This window comes from Hipposideros armiger, unplaced genomic scaffold, assembly GCF_001890085.2.
Source record: "Hipposideros armiger isolate ML-2016 unplaced genomic scaffold, ASM189008v1 scaffold_28, whole genome shotgun sequence".
Taxonomy (NCBI): Eukaryota; Metazoa; Chordata; class Mammalia; order Chiroptera; family Hipposideridae; genus Hipposideros; species Hipposideros armiger.
In genome coordinates this window covers 478,889-493,351 of record NW_017731378.1, presented here as the reverse complement: position 1 = coordinate 493,351, position 14,463 = coordinate 478,889, and the positions used below count along the sequence as shown (strand labels likewise).

At 50.3% G+C, this 14,463-nt stretch overlaps 1 protein-coding gene across 1 annotated transcript in view; it reads left to right on the top strand.

The window, feature by feature from the left end:
* CRTAC1 (cartilage acidic protein 1) overlaps positions 1-9,103 on the top strand; it is a 135,109-nt gene extending 126,006 nt beyond the window's left edge. Inside the window, exons 12-15 of the mRNA XM_019636266.1 lie at positions 4,392-4,537; positions 5,908-5,950; positions 8,346-8,489; positions 8,937-9,103. Coding sequence (XP_019491811.1) covers positions 4,392-4,537; positions 5,908-5,950; positions 8,346-8,489; positions 8,937-9,055 — 452 coding nt within the window. The 3' untranslated portion in view covers positions 9,056-9,103. The remainder of the gene's footprint in view (positions 1-4,391; positions 4,538-5,907; positions 5,951-8,345; positions 8,490-8,936) is intronic.
* Positions 9,104-14,463: the final 5,360 nt, after the last annotated feature.

The window sequence follows — 14,463 nt, the reverse complement described above, 5'->3', positions numbered from 1 at the left end:
TCAGCCCTGAGCTGTGGTTAGAGGACTCAGCTTCTCACACCCTCACTCCTGACTCTGGAGGGTCTGGGCTGTGTTGCAGGCATCACACAACAAAACCTCAGGGACCTCACTCGATGTTTTATTCCCTGGGGGGGGTTCCCAGAGGGCCCGCACTAGTGTGCAGGATGCTCTCAGCTTCATCCTGTAGACCCATCCCTTCCGCAGGCATCGGCCCCCAGCCCGCCCAACCCTGCTCAGTGGAACCCCTGGCCTTCCTCCACCCCTCCACCCTGCCTGGGCCTTTCCTTGTTCAGCCTGGTGCATATGGCCCGCCAGACTCATAAAAAAGCGTTTGGGCTCATAGCCCCTGTTGAGTGCCCTGCTGCCCCTGGTTGCTCTGAACCCACACCCCAGCCTCTGCGTATCCCTTACCGTAGCTCTTTGCTTTCCTAGCTAGCAGAGGGCTGAGGCAGCTCCACGAAACCCAGGAAATGAAAACAAGTGCCAGTAATCTACTTGCCCCCAGCAGCCTCCACTAAGGGCCCCTCTCTCGGCCAGCCCACCCGGCATGAAGGGTACCCACACATACACACACTGCCTTTCTTTCAGCTAGTTCTTTGCAAATGACTCAGAGCTGCCTCCAAACCGGTTGGTGCTCATTTAGGGAAAGAAAATTCAGTGGCCCACATGAAAATTGCTTTATTAAAGTGCAAAAATATTCCGCCAACTGTATTCCCACCATCTGTGTTGCCTGTAATTCCAAAAAAGCGCAATTCGCTGTGCCTCCTTGGCCTTTGTCCTTTGAAAGTTGCCAGAGGTGACTCCCCGTTGCTCTTGACCTCAGGGCTGTGGCTGATTAATGAGGCCACCTCTGCTCACAGACCCACAGGCCTGGCCAACAGGCCATTTAAAGGCTGTCCTGTGCAGTGCCTGGGAGCCAGGGGCCCCTGGCTGTGCGGCTGCGTGAAGACTTGCGACCTCTGGGGCCGTGGGAACAGCCGGGCCTGGGAACTGGAGCCTAGCTCAGACACCTGCAGGTCACTTCACCTCGCCCAGCCTCAATGTCTACATCTGGAGAATGGGGGTAAAACGCCCACCTTGCAGAGCAGGTAGGAGGGTTCAAGTCCACCACACATGCTAAGGCTTCAAAGTCCCTTTCCCACCCACCACACCTAATACACATTCTCACACTCTGTTTCCCCTACTTTGAACTTCTCCCTGACCTTCAAACACACAGGCCACCCTTCACACCTCAATGCCTTTCTTTGCCCATGCTGCACGCTCCACCTGGCGTGTTCCTTCCTTCCCGTCTCTGCCTCACAAACTCTTCCTCCTCCTGCAACACCCAAATGAAATGACTTTTAACACACGCTTCTCTCTCGCCAAGTAGTACCAATGCTATGACTGTACTTTCCCAGAATATCGTAACATAATCGCTATGTTCATGGCCTCCCAACCCCTGCCTGACTCAGCTTCCCCAGGATGGGGCCTGAGTCTGTCTCCTTCCTGCTGAACCCCAGACCCCTGTGTGATGCTCGTCCTGTGGTAGGCGGGGAGAGGGGTGGGCTGGCCAGTAGAACAGGGTGTAGCAGATACCGGCTTTGGGGTCACTAGGTGGGCAACTGTGGGCAACTCACTTCGACTCTCCAAGTCTCAGTGTCCTCAACTCTAAAATGGAAATTATAAAACTATCTTTCTTATGGAGATGTGAGGATGGCAATGAGCTAACACTGAGGGTCACCTGGTACAGTTTGGGGTACATATTCTCTAGTAGTATTGTCAAGAAGTGGAAACCCTTTGGGAATTGCAGGGTGCCCCCATGGCTAAGAGATGATGGGATGGGGATACTGAGGGTGACATTCAGCTTGGGCAAGGGTCACATTCCAGGGAAGAAGGACTGTCCTTCCCAGGAGCACCAGAGCTCTAGGTCACACCCCCATCTTACAGATGAGGAGACTGAGGCCCCCAACAGGGTACCCAAGTCCGCAAAATAATCAAGGGAGGAGGAGGGAGTCCTACCTAGATGTGCTCCCTGTGGCTGACTTAGCTCCTAGGCCAGGCTGCTCCCTGGGTCTGGAGGAAAGGAGGAAGCAGAGCTCAGAACGACAGTCACAAATACAGGATGCAAATCTGTAATTGTCTATGAATATTCGGCAACTCTTTTGAGTTATTTGTGGCACTTCAGTCAAGCTGGAAAATGTATTCCTGTAGCTGTTCTGTTGGCTTAGGTGAGAAACAGTTGCTTCTCTTTGTTTCCTTTTTGTAATGGAAAAATGTTTACTTTTTACACATGCCACTTAATTTGGGCACTGTGCACCCTAAAAATGCCAAGTCTCTCGAACCTCAAGAAACTACTTCAAAACAGGAAAAAGTCTGTAGCTGACACCCCAATCTCATTTCTAACACCCTTCCCCAAAAGGAATTATTGTAGAAGGAGGGAGTGGGGGAATAGGGGGTTATGAGAAATGGTCCCTGGCTAAATAAAGCAAACCCCAGAAGCAGTAAGGCTGGGCCTGGGAGGGAGAGTTGGAAGAGAAGCCGCACCATGTAGGGGAGCCCCTGGTCCCTCTGGGAGCTCCATGGAGGAGGGGCTGCTCACCTTTGACCCTTCCCGAGTGTGGCAGCTGGTCCCTGCCCTCATTAACACTCAGCACAGCAGCAGCGAGGCTGGAATGGTCCAAGAAGGCTGGGATGGGAGGAGAAAGATGCAGCTGTGTCCTCCCCCACCATGCTGCCTCAGCCCCCCCCAGAGCCACCTCTGCACAGGAATCTATATGCGGGTTCTCCGCCAAGTTTGGAAGCAGCTTCCAAGCCTTTTGTAAAATATGGGAACCCTTTTTTATACATGAAAATATTTCACAAACTACCCTCCACCACCATAGTATCTATCACTGTAAAATCCATGGATGGACAAGAATAACCACAAGCTCCTACAAATTCAACAGCACTTCTCGATTTCGCTTGTTTTCGAGAAGTATCTATCTATATATATTAAAGGGGAAAGTGGCACATCCTTGTGGGTGACACATTATCTATTCAGCCCACAAATGATGATGCTTGGGACGGTGTTTGTGTGTGTGGACCCCTGAGCACCCGGCCCACATCTGATCAGCCCAGTGCTGATAAGAAAGCACTGCACCCCCTCTGCCACACAGCTAAGCACTGCCCCCTTCCCCAGGTGATGGACTTAGGAGAACAGACTCTGTCTGCAGGTGAGGCCCATCCACCTCCTCCTCACCCCATCCTCCTCACCCCATCCATCACCATTAGCCTGACCTTGCCACAGTGACAGGCCTGGTGCCTGAAGCTGGGAGCTGGGGCCGGCTGTGACAATGCCTAAACACCTGACAAATCTCTCCAGCTTGTTTTCTGCCCGCGATGTAATGCGTGGCCTTATGGATGTGTGCGGATGGATTCACTAGGAATATTCTCTGAGCTTCTCCTCCTGTTTTGTAAACATCTCGACTTCGTAGAGCAGTCTTTTTCCTGCGCTTTCCACCTTCTGTTTCTGTATCACTTGGGCTTTTATTTAGAGCTCAGCTCAAATGCGTTTTCCCCAAGAGCCTGTCCCTGACTAGAAAACGCCCCCAGCCAACCCTCAGTTCCTCTTTACTCCATTTCCCTATTTTTTGTTTTCTTTGTAGAAATATCTTTGTCAATATCTGATATTATTTATTTGTTCACCTGTTTGCCTGTCTATCCCCACTAGAGTGGAAGCTCCTTGAAAACAAGGATGTTCCCAGTGACAAAAGAGAGCCTGCCTCCTAGCAGACTAAATATAAACAATATAAATATAAATATAAATATAAATATGACCTGCTCGAGATTATACAGCAAGTCAGCTGCAGAACTGGGATTTGTTCCCAGGTCTCCCAGACCCCCACCATGTTCTTTCCTACATACCAAGTAAGTGGTACAGCCAAGATTTGAACCCAGGTCTCCACAGTCAAACTGCTTACCACCAGGCTTTACTGTGTCCCCCAAAACAGCCTCATGCTGACTGGCTTATCCACTAGAATGCAATATCCAGGGTTGTGCTGTCCAATATGGTAGCCACTGGTCACGTGTGGCTATTTAAATATAACGTAATTAAAACTAAATAGAATTTAAAATTCAGTTCCTCATTATACTAGTCCCACTTCAAGTGCTCCACAGCCACATGTGGATCAGGGCCACCATATCAGACGGCACAGATAGAGAACACCACCATCACTGCACAGAGTTCTATTGGACGGTGTCGTCCTAAGGAGTGGGAACTCGTCTGCCATGTTCACGATTTCCCTAGCACTTGGAACCGTGCTCCATTCATGTTTTTTATTAAACGAATGAGTAAGTGAATGACGATGCTTTTGCTGAGAACTCCTCTCCCCACTCTCCTCTGCTGCTGACCATTTCTCACTTCCATCCCACAGGGAAGGATGAAGCCAGCAGTGTGGAGGTGACGTGGCCAGATGGCAAGATGGCAAGCCGGAGCGTGGCCAGCAGGGAGATGAACTCGGTGCTGGAGATCCCCTACCCCCGAGATGAGGACAGACATCAGGACCCAGCCCCACTGGAGGTGAGAAAGGCACCTGGGCCTAATAGGCAGAAAAGAGGCCCCGCCCACACCCCCATGGGCTGAAGCTGGATTCCTAGGAATCCGCAGACTCCGCCCCTAGAAGGATGGAAATCTCAGCAAAGGACAGGCTTCATAATGATCCCACAGTTTGTAGTTTGCAAAACAAGTACCGCACCCACATCTCTTCTGTTCCTCACAGAAATCCAGGGGCGTTGGCAGGGCATGTAGTTTTGCACCCATTCTACAAAGAAGGAAAACTGAGGCCAAGAGTGAGAACTCACCAAGGCCGCACAGCCAGTCGTGAGCAGAGTTAAGAATTGACCCCAAGTTTCTTTCCTGCTTCCCTCCCAGCTCTTTCCAAGTCTCTGACAAGGCCTCCTCTTGTTTCTGAGGGTGGGCCAGGGCCTCTGGAGGCTCTTAGAGGAAGAGTTCTAGATTTGGACTCAGATGGGGATCACTTCGTTGCAAATAATAGGAACCTATTTAAATTTACACAGAAAAGCGGACTTACAAGGAGGCTTCTAGGGGAGCTCACAAAACCCAAGGGAAAGCTTAGGGTGAGCAGGAACCCTGGCGGCTTGGTGGCCTCAGCCCCAGGAGCTCAAGGACCTTTGTCATCAGCGCACTGGCTTGGGGGTGGGGAGGACATGACCCTTCCCCAATAATCCCCACCAGCCATCATTTGTCAGTACTGACAGTTGACATTTTCTGTCTTGTGTAAAGTGTTTTGTTTCAGGTCCCACTGCCCTTCCTTATTATACTAGTCCCCGCGACCCCCATATAGACATAGCCTGGCGTGACCAGGTTTCCAAGCTCTGTCTCAGCCTCAGTTAGTTCAAAGTCTAGCCACGATGCCTTTAATTCACCCCTCCTGCTGAGATGTCCACTGCTCGTCCAGTCCAGTCGGCCCTGCCTAGTGAGGTGGAGAATAGCCTGGCTGGCAGGCACCCGGCCCTGTGAGGGGGGAAGGTTCTTAGAGAAGAGGGTGTGGGGAGAGAGCAGACACCTCAGAAAGCTTCTCCTACCCCTCATTACACTTTGCCTTAATTGAGACCCAGACTGGGTCCCAGGGTAATGCCACAGGAGAGCCAGTTTCTGTTAGCTGTCCCAGCTCAGGCACGTGGGTCCCACGTGGAGGAAATGAGCAGGAGTTTGAACTGAATCTCTTCTTGGCCTTCCCCCCTGATCTCCTATTCTCACTGCAAGGAAAGGGAAGGGGTCCTGGCAGGGAGGGGCTCCCCCAGGCCCCGATCTAAGAGCACCCCTTATTCTGGGGTCAGGGTGGCAGTTGCTCTGTGGCTGTGACTAGGAGGGTTGTGAGATGGGATAGTCTCAACTCACTAGTGTCTCTGCTTCTGTCCATCTTGTAGTGTGGCCAAGGATTCTCCCAACAGGAAAATGGCCATTGCATGGGTAAGTTGCCTGCAGGCACCGGGAGATGGGGCAGAGGCCAGAATGTCCCTGGAATGTCAGCCTGAGCTCTGGCAAGGCTCAGGGTATAGACAAGGGGTGGAAAGGTGGGGAGGGGAGTGTGATGTTTGTCCCAGGGGCTCCAGATGCCAAGACAACCACCTATGACTCACTAAGGTGGGAGTGACATTAGCCACCAGCAGGCTGAAGAAGCACAGTTCTGGGAACTGGTGGTGCTCCCCTGCCATGAATACAGAGAGACTGAGAATGTGCAGGAGACGTACAACTGCCTGTAGTGTTCACTGAGAGGCCTGGCTACTGGGCGCTGTGGTGGCTGGGGTGGGCATGTGCCCCCATGGAGAACTGATGGCTTCAACCTGTCCAGCCCATGGAGCAGCAAGCAAGGGTGGGCATTGCCAGGGGCATTGGAGAGAACCAGGGTGTGGAATATGGTCTCAGTACAAAAAGGACATTGCAGCCTTGGGCAGTACTGAGGGGCGGGTAGCTGTAGCACTGCCTGGAAACCAGCTCTGGGAGGTTCCAATGACCTTCTGAAAGTCCCTCATGGGCTGGGAGTGGGAGAGGGGCAGCCTAGAGACTCAGCATCCTGAAGGCCCTCAACCCAATGTCTTCTATCCCAATGACCGGCAATGAGGGGTCAGGTCAAGGATGCTTCCTGTCCTTCCACCCTCAGCACCATTCTTTCCAAGCCCACTCAGCAGATGTGCATCATTCACCCCAGGCAAATGGGTTTGCTACTGGGATACAAGAGTAAACAAGACAGACACAGTCCTTGCCCTCACACAGCTTAAAGCCAATGGGAGACGCACACAAGTAAAAATGTGATGCCCACAGGGTGAGAGCAGGGGTGGGGTTGGGGATGGCAGGGGCTGTGGGAGCACAAAGGTGGGGTCCTAAACCAGTCTAGGGAAGATTCAAGAAGATGCCCCAGAGAAAGCAAGACCTGAGCTGAGCCCTGAGGGGTGATGAAGAGTTCTCTAGGCAAAGACAGGGGAGAACGTGTTCCTGTGGGGGGGCATTGTGTGGACAAAGGACCACAGGTGAGAAAGTGGAAGCGTATGGCTCTAAGGGTGGCTCGAGGAGAAAAGGAGTCCCCTCCACTCTCCATGTCCCCACCTCGGCACTCCAAACAGACAGTGCACATCCAGCATCTTCCCTTTGTACTGGAAGAACCCGATGCGATCACCAGTCCAGCCACCTCTTCCTTTTCATCATCCAGCAGACATGTATGTGCCTCCCACACACCAGGCCCAAGGCAGGGTGCTGGGGCTGCAGGCCACACACCTTCCCTGGAAGGCATTCATTCTAGTGGGTGAGACAGACCACAAAACACATGACCTGACAGCTGGACGACGTGAGTTAAGAACCCTTTAAACAAGGTCCTCTCTGGAGACTGTTCTAGATGGAGTGGTCAGGGAGGGTCTCGGAGGAGGGGACCTTTGAACCGAGCCCTGAAGGATGAGAAGGGTCCGGCCACAGAAGAGCTGAGGGAAGATGAGGGAACATGAGCTTTGCCGGCAAAGACCATGAGGCAGGGAAAAGGCTCACTGTAGCAGAGGAACAGAAAGGGGGCCAATGTGCCTGTAGAGGATGGAGGAGCCAGACACCAAGTCCAGGAGAGCCTTGAACCGCTGGTAAGGTGTCTGGACTTTGTTCTTAGGGACCTGTGCTGTCAAGCAGGACAGTGACATGACATGATCACATTTTCAAAAGATCACTCTGGCTGCCGAATTGCAGATTAGATTGAAGGGAGACGTGTAAGCCAGGAGGCCAGTCAGGAGGCAGCTACAGAAATCCAGGCAAGAGATGATGCTGGCCGGGAATAGGCTGGTGGCAGAGGAGTGAGAAGGAGGTGCACAGATGAGAGCTATACTGTCGGGGTAGAACTGATGGGATCTGTTGATAAAAAGCCTACAGAGGCAAGGAAAATGGAGGACTTGGGGATCACTCCAACTTCTGCTTGAGCAGCTGAACAGATGATGGTGGCATCGATTGAGTTAGGGAAGATGGGAATGGGACAGAAGAGGTTTGAGGACTGGAGGGAATCTAGAGTTGCACTTGGGACTTACTAAGTTTGAGATGCATGTTAGACAGATTCATGAATCCAGAGCCCCAGGGAGCTGCTATGGCTGGAGTCATCCACATATGAAGGGACCACCTAGAGAAAGTGTGGTAGATAGAAGACCCAGGACCAACCCTGAGCGCCCCCAATATGTCAAGATCAAGTATAATAGGAACCAGCCAAGGGAACTGACGTGAGCAAGTTGAGGCCCAGAGAGAAGAAAGGACATGCCCCAGGTCACGGAGTGGGTAGGACGGCAGAGCCTGTGCAAGGACCCATGGCCACTCCTCCTGAGTGACTCCTCTCACCTTTCAGACACCAACGAATGCATTCAGTTCCCATTTGTGTGCCCTCGAGACAAGCCTGTGTGTGTCAACACGTATGGAAGCTACAGGTGCCGGACCAACAAGAGGTGCAGTCGGGGTTACGAGCCCAATGAGGATGGCACGGCCTGTGTAGGTGAGTGGAGCTCCAGCCATAGTCCAGGAGCAAAGGGATGTTGCCTTCCAGTGGAGAGCTCTAGGGAGGCCCCAGATCAAGGTCCCCAGCCCCTGCCTTTTCCTGGCCAGATGGACTCTCCTTAGACTCTCATTGGGACTCCAGGAAAGACCAGGACAGCCCCACCACTACTGCCACCATCTGAAGGGCCCCTGGGGTGCTGTATCCTGGCCAGAGGCCATTGCTCTTATTTCTCCCTTCTCACATTTCCTAAAACAAATGTTCCAACCTTAAGACCAACCCATCTTTTCCTACCTGGGATATAAACTAGCTCCTACTACATATCTTTGCCTGAATTTCTGAACTGGTATTTGTCTTCTTCCTCCCAAATGCTTCCCCCGACCCCACCCCATCCCCACCCCCTTTCTCTTTTTCCCATTTTCTATCTCTGCCCCATCCTTTTTGCAGCTCAAGTGGCCTTTTTAGGTGGGTATCCTTCTGCCGCCTTTAGAATCTCTGAGCCTCTCTCTCGGGCCTCCTATCTTTCTCTAGGCCTTGGACTTTGCCTTCAGTTATATGCATTTTAAATCCCAACAATAAAGGAAAAAAACCAACAACCTTTGTGGAAAACTAAATCTCTCCCGCTGCCTGTCTCTCTCTCCACACCCAGTAAATTCTGCTGCGTGCTCTTTCTAAGTGGACAGCAGGGGTGGCCATCTTTGAAAAGGGAAGTTTGGGAGATACTGCTATTTATTTAACCTTGGCTGTTTATGAAGCCTTCATTGCATGTTTTCTGAGAAAACAAAAAAGGAAAGTCTCCCCTCTACCCCACTCAGCCTCCCTCACTCCTTCAGAAGAATCAAAATAATCCTGTCTTTTCTGTATCCTCCAGTGTGTCATGTGTGGCTTATTTTGCCCTTAACAAAGATGGCTCCCAGGTGGTTGCTTGCCCAGTTGATTAGACAATGTATCATGTGCCTGCGGGTTTGGCCTGTGCTATTTCTGCTCTGTGCACCCTGACTTCCTGTAGTAGAGAAAGTCTGATTGGAGTTGGTGGTGATGATGGGAGGGGAAAAGGGTGGCCCCTTTGGAACTCTTGATACAAATGTTAAAGCTTGAATTTGCTAAGTCTTCCAGCCTCTTTCTGGAGAAATTATACCAATAAACTCTCTGCTGGATATTAGTGCCTAGCTGGTGGGGGAGAAAAAAATGTGTCTGGGACAAAGTAGATGCTGGTTGGAATGCTGAATTAGCAGCAGCCTCCCCCCACCCCCACCATCATCTGGCACTTGGAAAGCAAATCATGAAACAGGGAAAATACGTGCCCCTGGATGTGAGCAATGGTTTGGGTGTGTGCACCAATGATCACATTTGGGGTGCTGGGGTTTGGACCAGCTGAGGGATGTGGGATGAGCAAGGTCCAGACATGGTGGGAGTACTCTAGGCCTTTTACCTGGGGGAAGTCCCTTCTCCACCCTGGGCCTCAGTTTACCTAATCTAAAGAATAAGAGAGTTGGCCTGGTGTATCCCTAAAGGCCCGTTCCTTTCTAAGACACCTCAATGTGTGGCTGGACATAGGCATGGCTAGTCTCAGGGTACCCTGATTTCTAGAAAGAACCTTGCAGCCTGGTCTTCTCTGCAATATGCTTGGAAACTGGAAGCTCGTGTAATAAGAACACCCTTTGGGAAGGATGTAAAATGCCATAGAATACTTTCACAGCCAGCCTCAGTAGTGAAGGTTCATTATAAATCACAGATCTATTCGTCATGGGGAAAAAAGTTGCCCCAAAATATAATGAAATCACACTTAAGAATCCAGCAAGCCTTTTTAAAACATATTTGAAAAAAAAAAACCTACCATTTTCTGATATAACAATAATACTCCCAATAAATCACAAAATATGAATCCCTCATAGCTAGTGCTGTTTTTACACTCAAAACAGGACCTTAAATGAAAAGTTTTAAAATAAAAACAGCTACAATTTCACAGAAAAGCATACACCAACTTAAAAATCGTTCCACTTCTAGGAAGCCCACTCTTGTGTGTTGATACAGAATTGAAGATATAAAATGTCCCCAGAGATGAGGCTCAGAGAGATGAAGTGATCTGCCTAAGGTCACAGAGCCGGTTGGTCCCCACGCCAGGGCTGGAGCCCTCTCCCACCACACCATCTCATCAGAAGGAGAATAGACAGCACCGTCAGTGTTCAGACTATGCCCTGGTCATTCTGGAACATGCTGCCTTTTTAGAAACGAACAAGTGGACCTAAGATATTGGGTTGTCAGAAAAGTCATGACGCATTTTTGCAACGAAAAGTGTAGAAAAAATACGTCATGACTTCTCCAAAAACCCAATAGTAAGATAAGTAAAACCCCAGACCCACAGAGGCGATGGTTCCAAATGGTAAATGGTAAATGACAAGATAACAATGTCCACTGACTGGCTGCACACATAGCATGAGAAATAAGGGACAGGACAACTAGTGAGGTAGCCTGCCAAGGACATCAGGAGATTCGGGGTGACAGCAAACTTCAGAGGATGGCTTATAGGCAATAATTATGAATCCTCACACATTAAGTTTCTTATAACAGGCCCTATTGGTGGTGTTTGATCCTACTTGGTAGGGTGGGACCAGATGAGTTACAAAGAGGAGTTCAAAATCCCTCAGCCATTAAGAGCACAACTACAATATCCCGGCTCCAGGGATAAGAAGGCTCTCCATTAGATTCATTTATTCATTCATTCATTTAACAAATATTGGTTGAGCACCTACTATGTGCCAGGTACTGAGCTAGGCTCTGGGCATAGCTAAGGTGATATAGTTGCTGTCCCCACACTGCCTTCCTCTAGCCCGATGGAGGCACCCAGTGCATGAAATAGGAATGGGACTCAGAGGAGCTTTCTAAAAGGTATAGCTAAATTTGGGGGCTGCTATACCAGAAAGCAAGCTCTCCGCATCCATTAATATATTCATTCAACAAGCATTCATTGAGAACTTCCTGTGTGACAGGCACCACCAGGTCCCTCCCATAAGGAATGTGACAAGGCCCGTCCAATGAGGGGGTTAAGTCCCCTGCCCCCAAGATGCTTGTGTTGGAAGAAGTATAAGGCTAAGAGATATAGAGGGCAGGCAGGTACTGAACCAAATCAACATGACCTGCTGCCAGATAACAGGGGCATTGCTAGTGGGCTAGGAGGCCAGGCTTTCTGAGCCAAGTCCAGGGCATTTAATGGCCTGTGCTGAACCAGCCACAGATGAGTGGGCTCAGAGCCACAGCCAAGCTCGCCAGGCTCAGGATTCCCATCACCCTTTTTCTTCTAATGCCCTGTCCTCTGAGGCCCATGGGAGCCTGAACCCTTGCTTTCCCCTTCTGAGCACAGACAATGCAGTCTTTTCTTTGTCCCCTAGTCCACTTGGGCTCCTGACATCTTTATTGGCTTATGCTGGACTTGAGTTTGTAACAGAAACAGCAAATGCCTTTGGGGCTGACCAATAATGGAATGAGCCTGGAAGGGATTATGCAAATGAAGGAGCTGTGCCCCCATCTGAAAGGGGCAGCCAGGACTCACTCCAGCAGAGCAAGAAAATGGGAGAGCACTGCCAAAATTTCTCTTTTTTTTCAAGAAAAGTCAAATAATAATAATGCTATTTTTATTCTGCCCAAGACTACTCCTCTTTCCAAGAACGAATGTACCCCTAAAATTACAATACTAGCTTACATTTAGTGAGCTTGGCGTGTCTGTGACGGATCTCAACTCTTTACAAGAATCAACTCGTTCTATCCTCACAACAATCCCAAGAGGCAAGTGCTATAATTATCCCACTTTTACAGAGAAGCTGAGTAGTTTTTCTGGGGTCACATGGCTAGGACAGGCAGAGGGAGGACTTGAACATGGCAGTCTAGCCCCCCAGCCTGCGCTCTAACCTCCACTACTTCCTTCTTCACTGGGGTAGATAACTATATACGCAAATATATATACCATCTCTCATACTGCCCAGAGTGAAGGGATGGGTTGGGAAGGAAGAAATGGAGTCCCTGCAGGACCCGGGATCTGAGAGTCTCCCCATGGTCATGTTCAAGCAGCAAGAGGAGATGGCAGTGCCCGTGCTGAGTTCCCTCCAGCTTGGTCGGCCTTCGCAGACACAGAATCGTGAATCACCTCCAGGGCCTCTTCGAGCATCTACTCAGTTGCCAGCCCTGGGGAGGTGCCATTCTGAGGGCCAGGAGTTTGATTATGTGTCACTCTGGCTGCTATGGCCCCCTCCCAGGGTCTGGGCATCACACCCTACCAGCGCCACTGGACCACGGCCCAAGCAGGATTTCACTCCAGCCTCCAAGCAGAGCTATCGGTCATCTCTCCAGAGCTGCATGGAGACACGAGGACGAACACGTCACTTTTTGATGAGAACCAGCTGGGTTTTTCCAGTCGATTCCAGAATGATAACCCCACCCATGCCCTCGGCCTAGGAGGCAAGCTGAATCCCTCCCATCTCTCCCTCCCCAGGGTCAGCCATTGCCTCTCGCCTTCCGTGTGGGCCAGGCCCTAGCCACATCCTGACAGGGGCTGATGTTGCATCTCCTTAGCAACAGTCACATCCTAGCAGGAGGAAAGAGAGAGGGCAGGAAAGCATGGGCTGGGTAGCGCCCCAGATACTGCCAGCCCCTCCTTCGGTGGCTTGTCCTCTTAAGGAACTGCTGTTGAACAGCAGACTGGTCAAAGGGCTAGGCCGTCAGAGAAAAATGAGAACCAAGAAGAGGAAAAATAAAACCCTCCTGGGGAAAGGAGCTAATATTTACAGGACGCCTACCATAGGCCAAGAACTGTACATATGTGTCTGCATTAATCCTCATACCCATCCTAGCAGGGAAATGTTTATTAGTCTATTTTATTACCAAAGAAACTGAGGCTCAGAAAGAATAAGTTACTCAAGGTCACATAGCTAGTTAAAGGGCAAAAACTGTGATTCAAACCAGCAACTGTCTGGCTCCAAAGCCTGTGTTCTTTTTTTTTTTTTAAAGACTTTTATTGGGGAATTGGGGGATGTGAATAGCACTGGGGAATTGGGGGAAGGGGAACAGACAAGTTGCTGTCGTTTTGTTCTTCAGTCTAGTTCTGGAGGACGTTGCTTCACTGGCCCAAGTTGACACCATCTTTGCACTCTTCCCGGGCAAGGCAAATCAGTCGCCGGCTTCTGGACGACCGCTCACGGCGGCTGCTAGCCGCTCATGCTGGCTGCTGGCTACACACGGTAGCCCATGGCAACCCACTGCAGCAGGGGCTGCAGCCTACACTGTCGCCGGGGACTCATGGCAGCCTAGCTTCAGGTTGAGCTGTTGTTCAGCATCTTAGCTGTAGAGGGCAGTGTCACTGGCCCTCATATGTGGGATCCGAACCGGGGCCCTCTGGCATCCCAAGCCAGCTCTTAACCAACGCGCCACTCAGCCGGCCCCAAAGCCTGTGTTCTTAAGCCTTAATGGGGTGCAACGTCCAGGTAATTAACATCTGGGAAAATTATTTAACCAGTTGTCACTCAGCACACATTGATTGGACACCTACTAAGTGCTGGGCATTGTCCTAGTGGCTTGGGCTATACATCTGTGAATAACACCAGCAGAGATTCCTGAATGCCCTGGTGACATACGGCAGGCACTAAAGATATAACAAGTATATAGTGACTTAGAAGGTGATAAGTGCTATATGGGGCAGGGAGAGGGTATAAAAGAGCAGCATTAAGGCAGATTGGGAGTGCTGGGATAGAGGCAGAATGTCATTTTAAATAAGGTTGGTTAGGGTGGGCCTCAATGAGAAAGAGGCATTTGAGCAAAGACTTAAAGTAGGTGAGCTGTTCTTGGATTTCCGTTTTCTCATCTGTAAAATGGGATAATAGCCATCTCACAGAGTGATTGTGTTAAACAAGATGATATAAAACACCTGACCAGCACATATACGCCCCCAGTAAATTAGAAATGTTATTAATAGTATTAAGTAGCA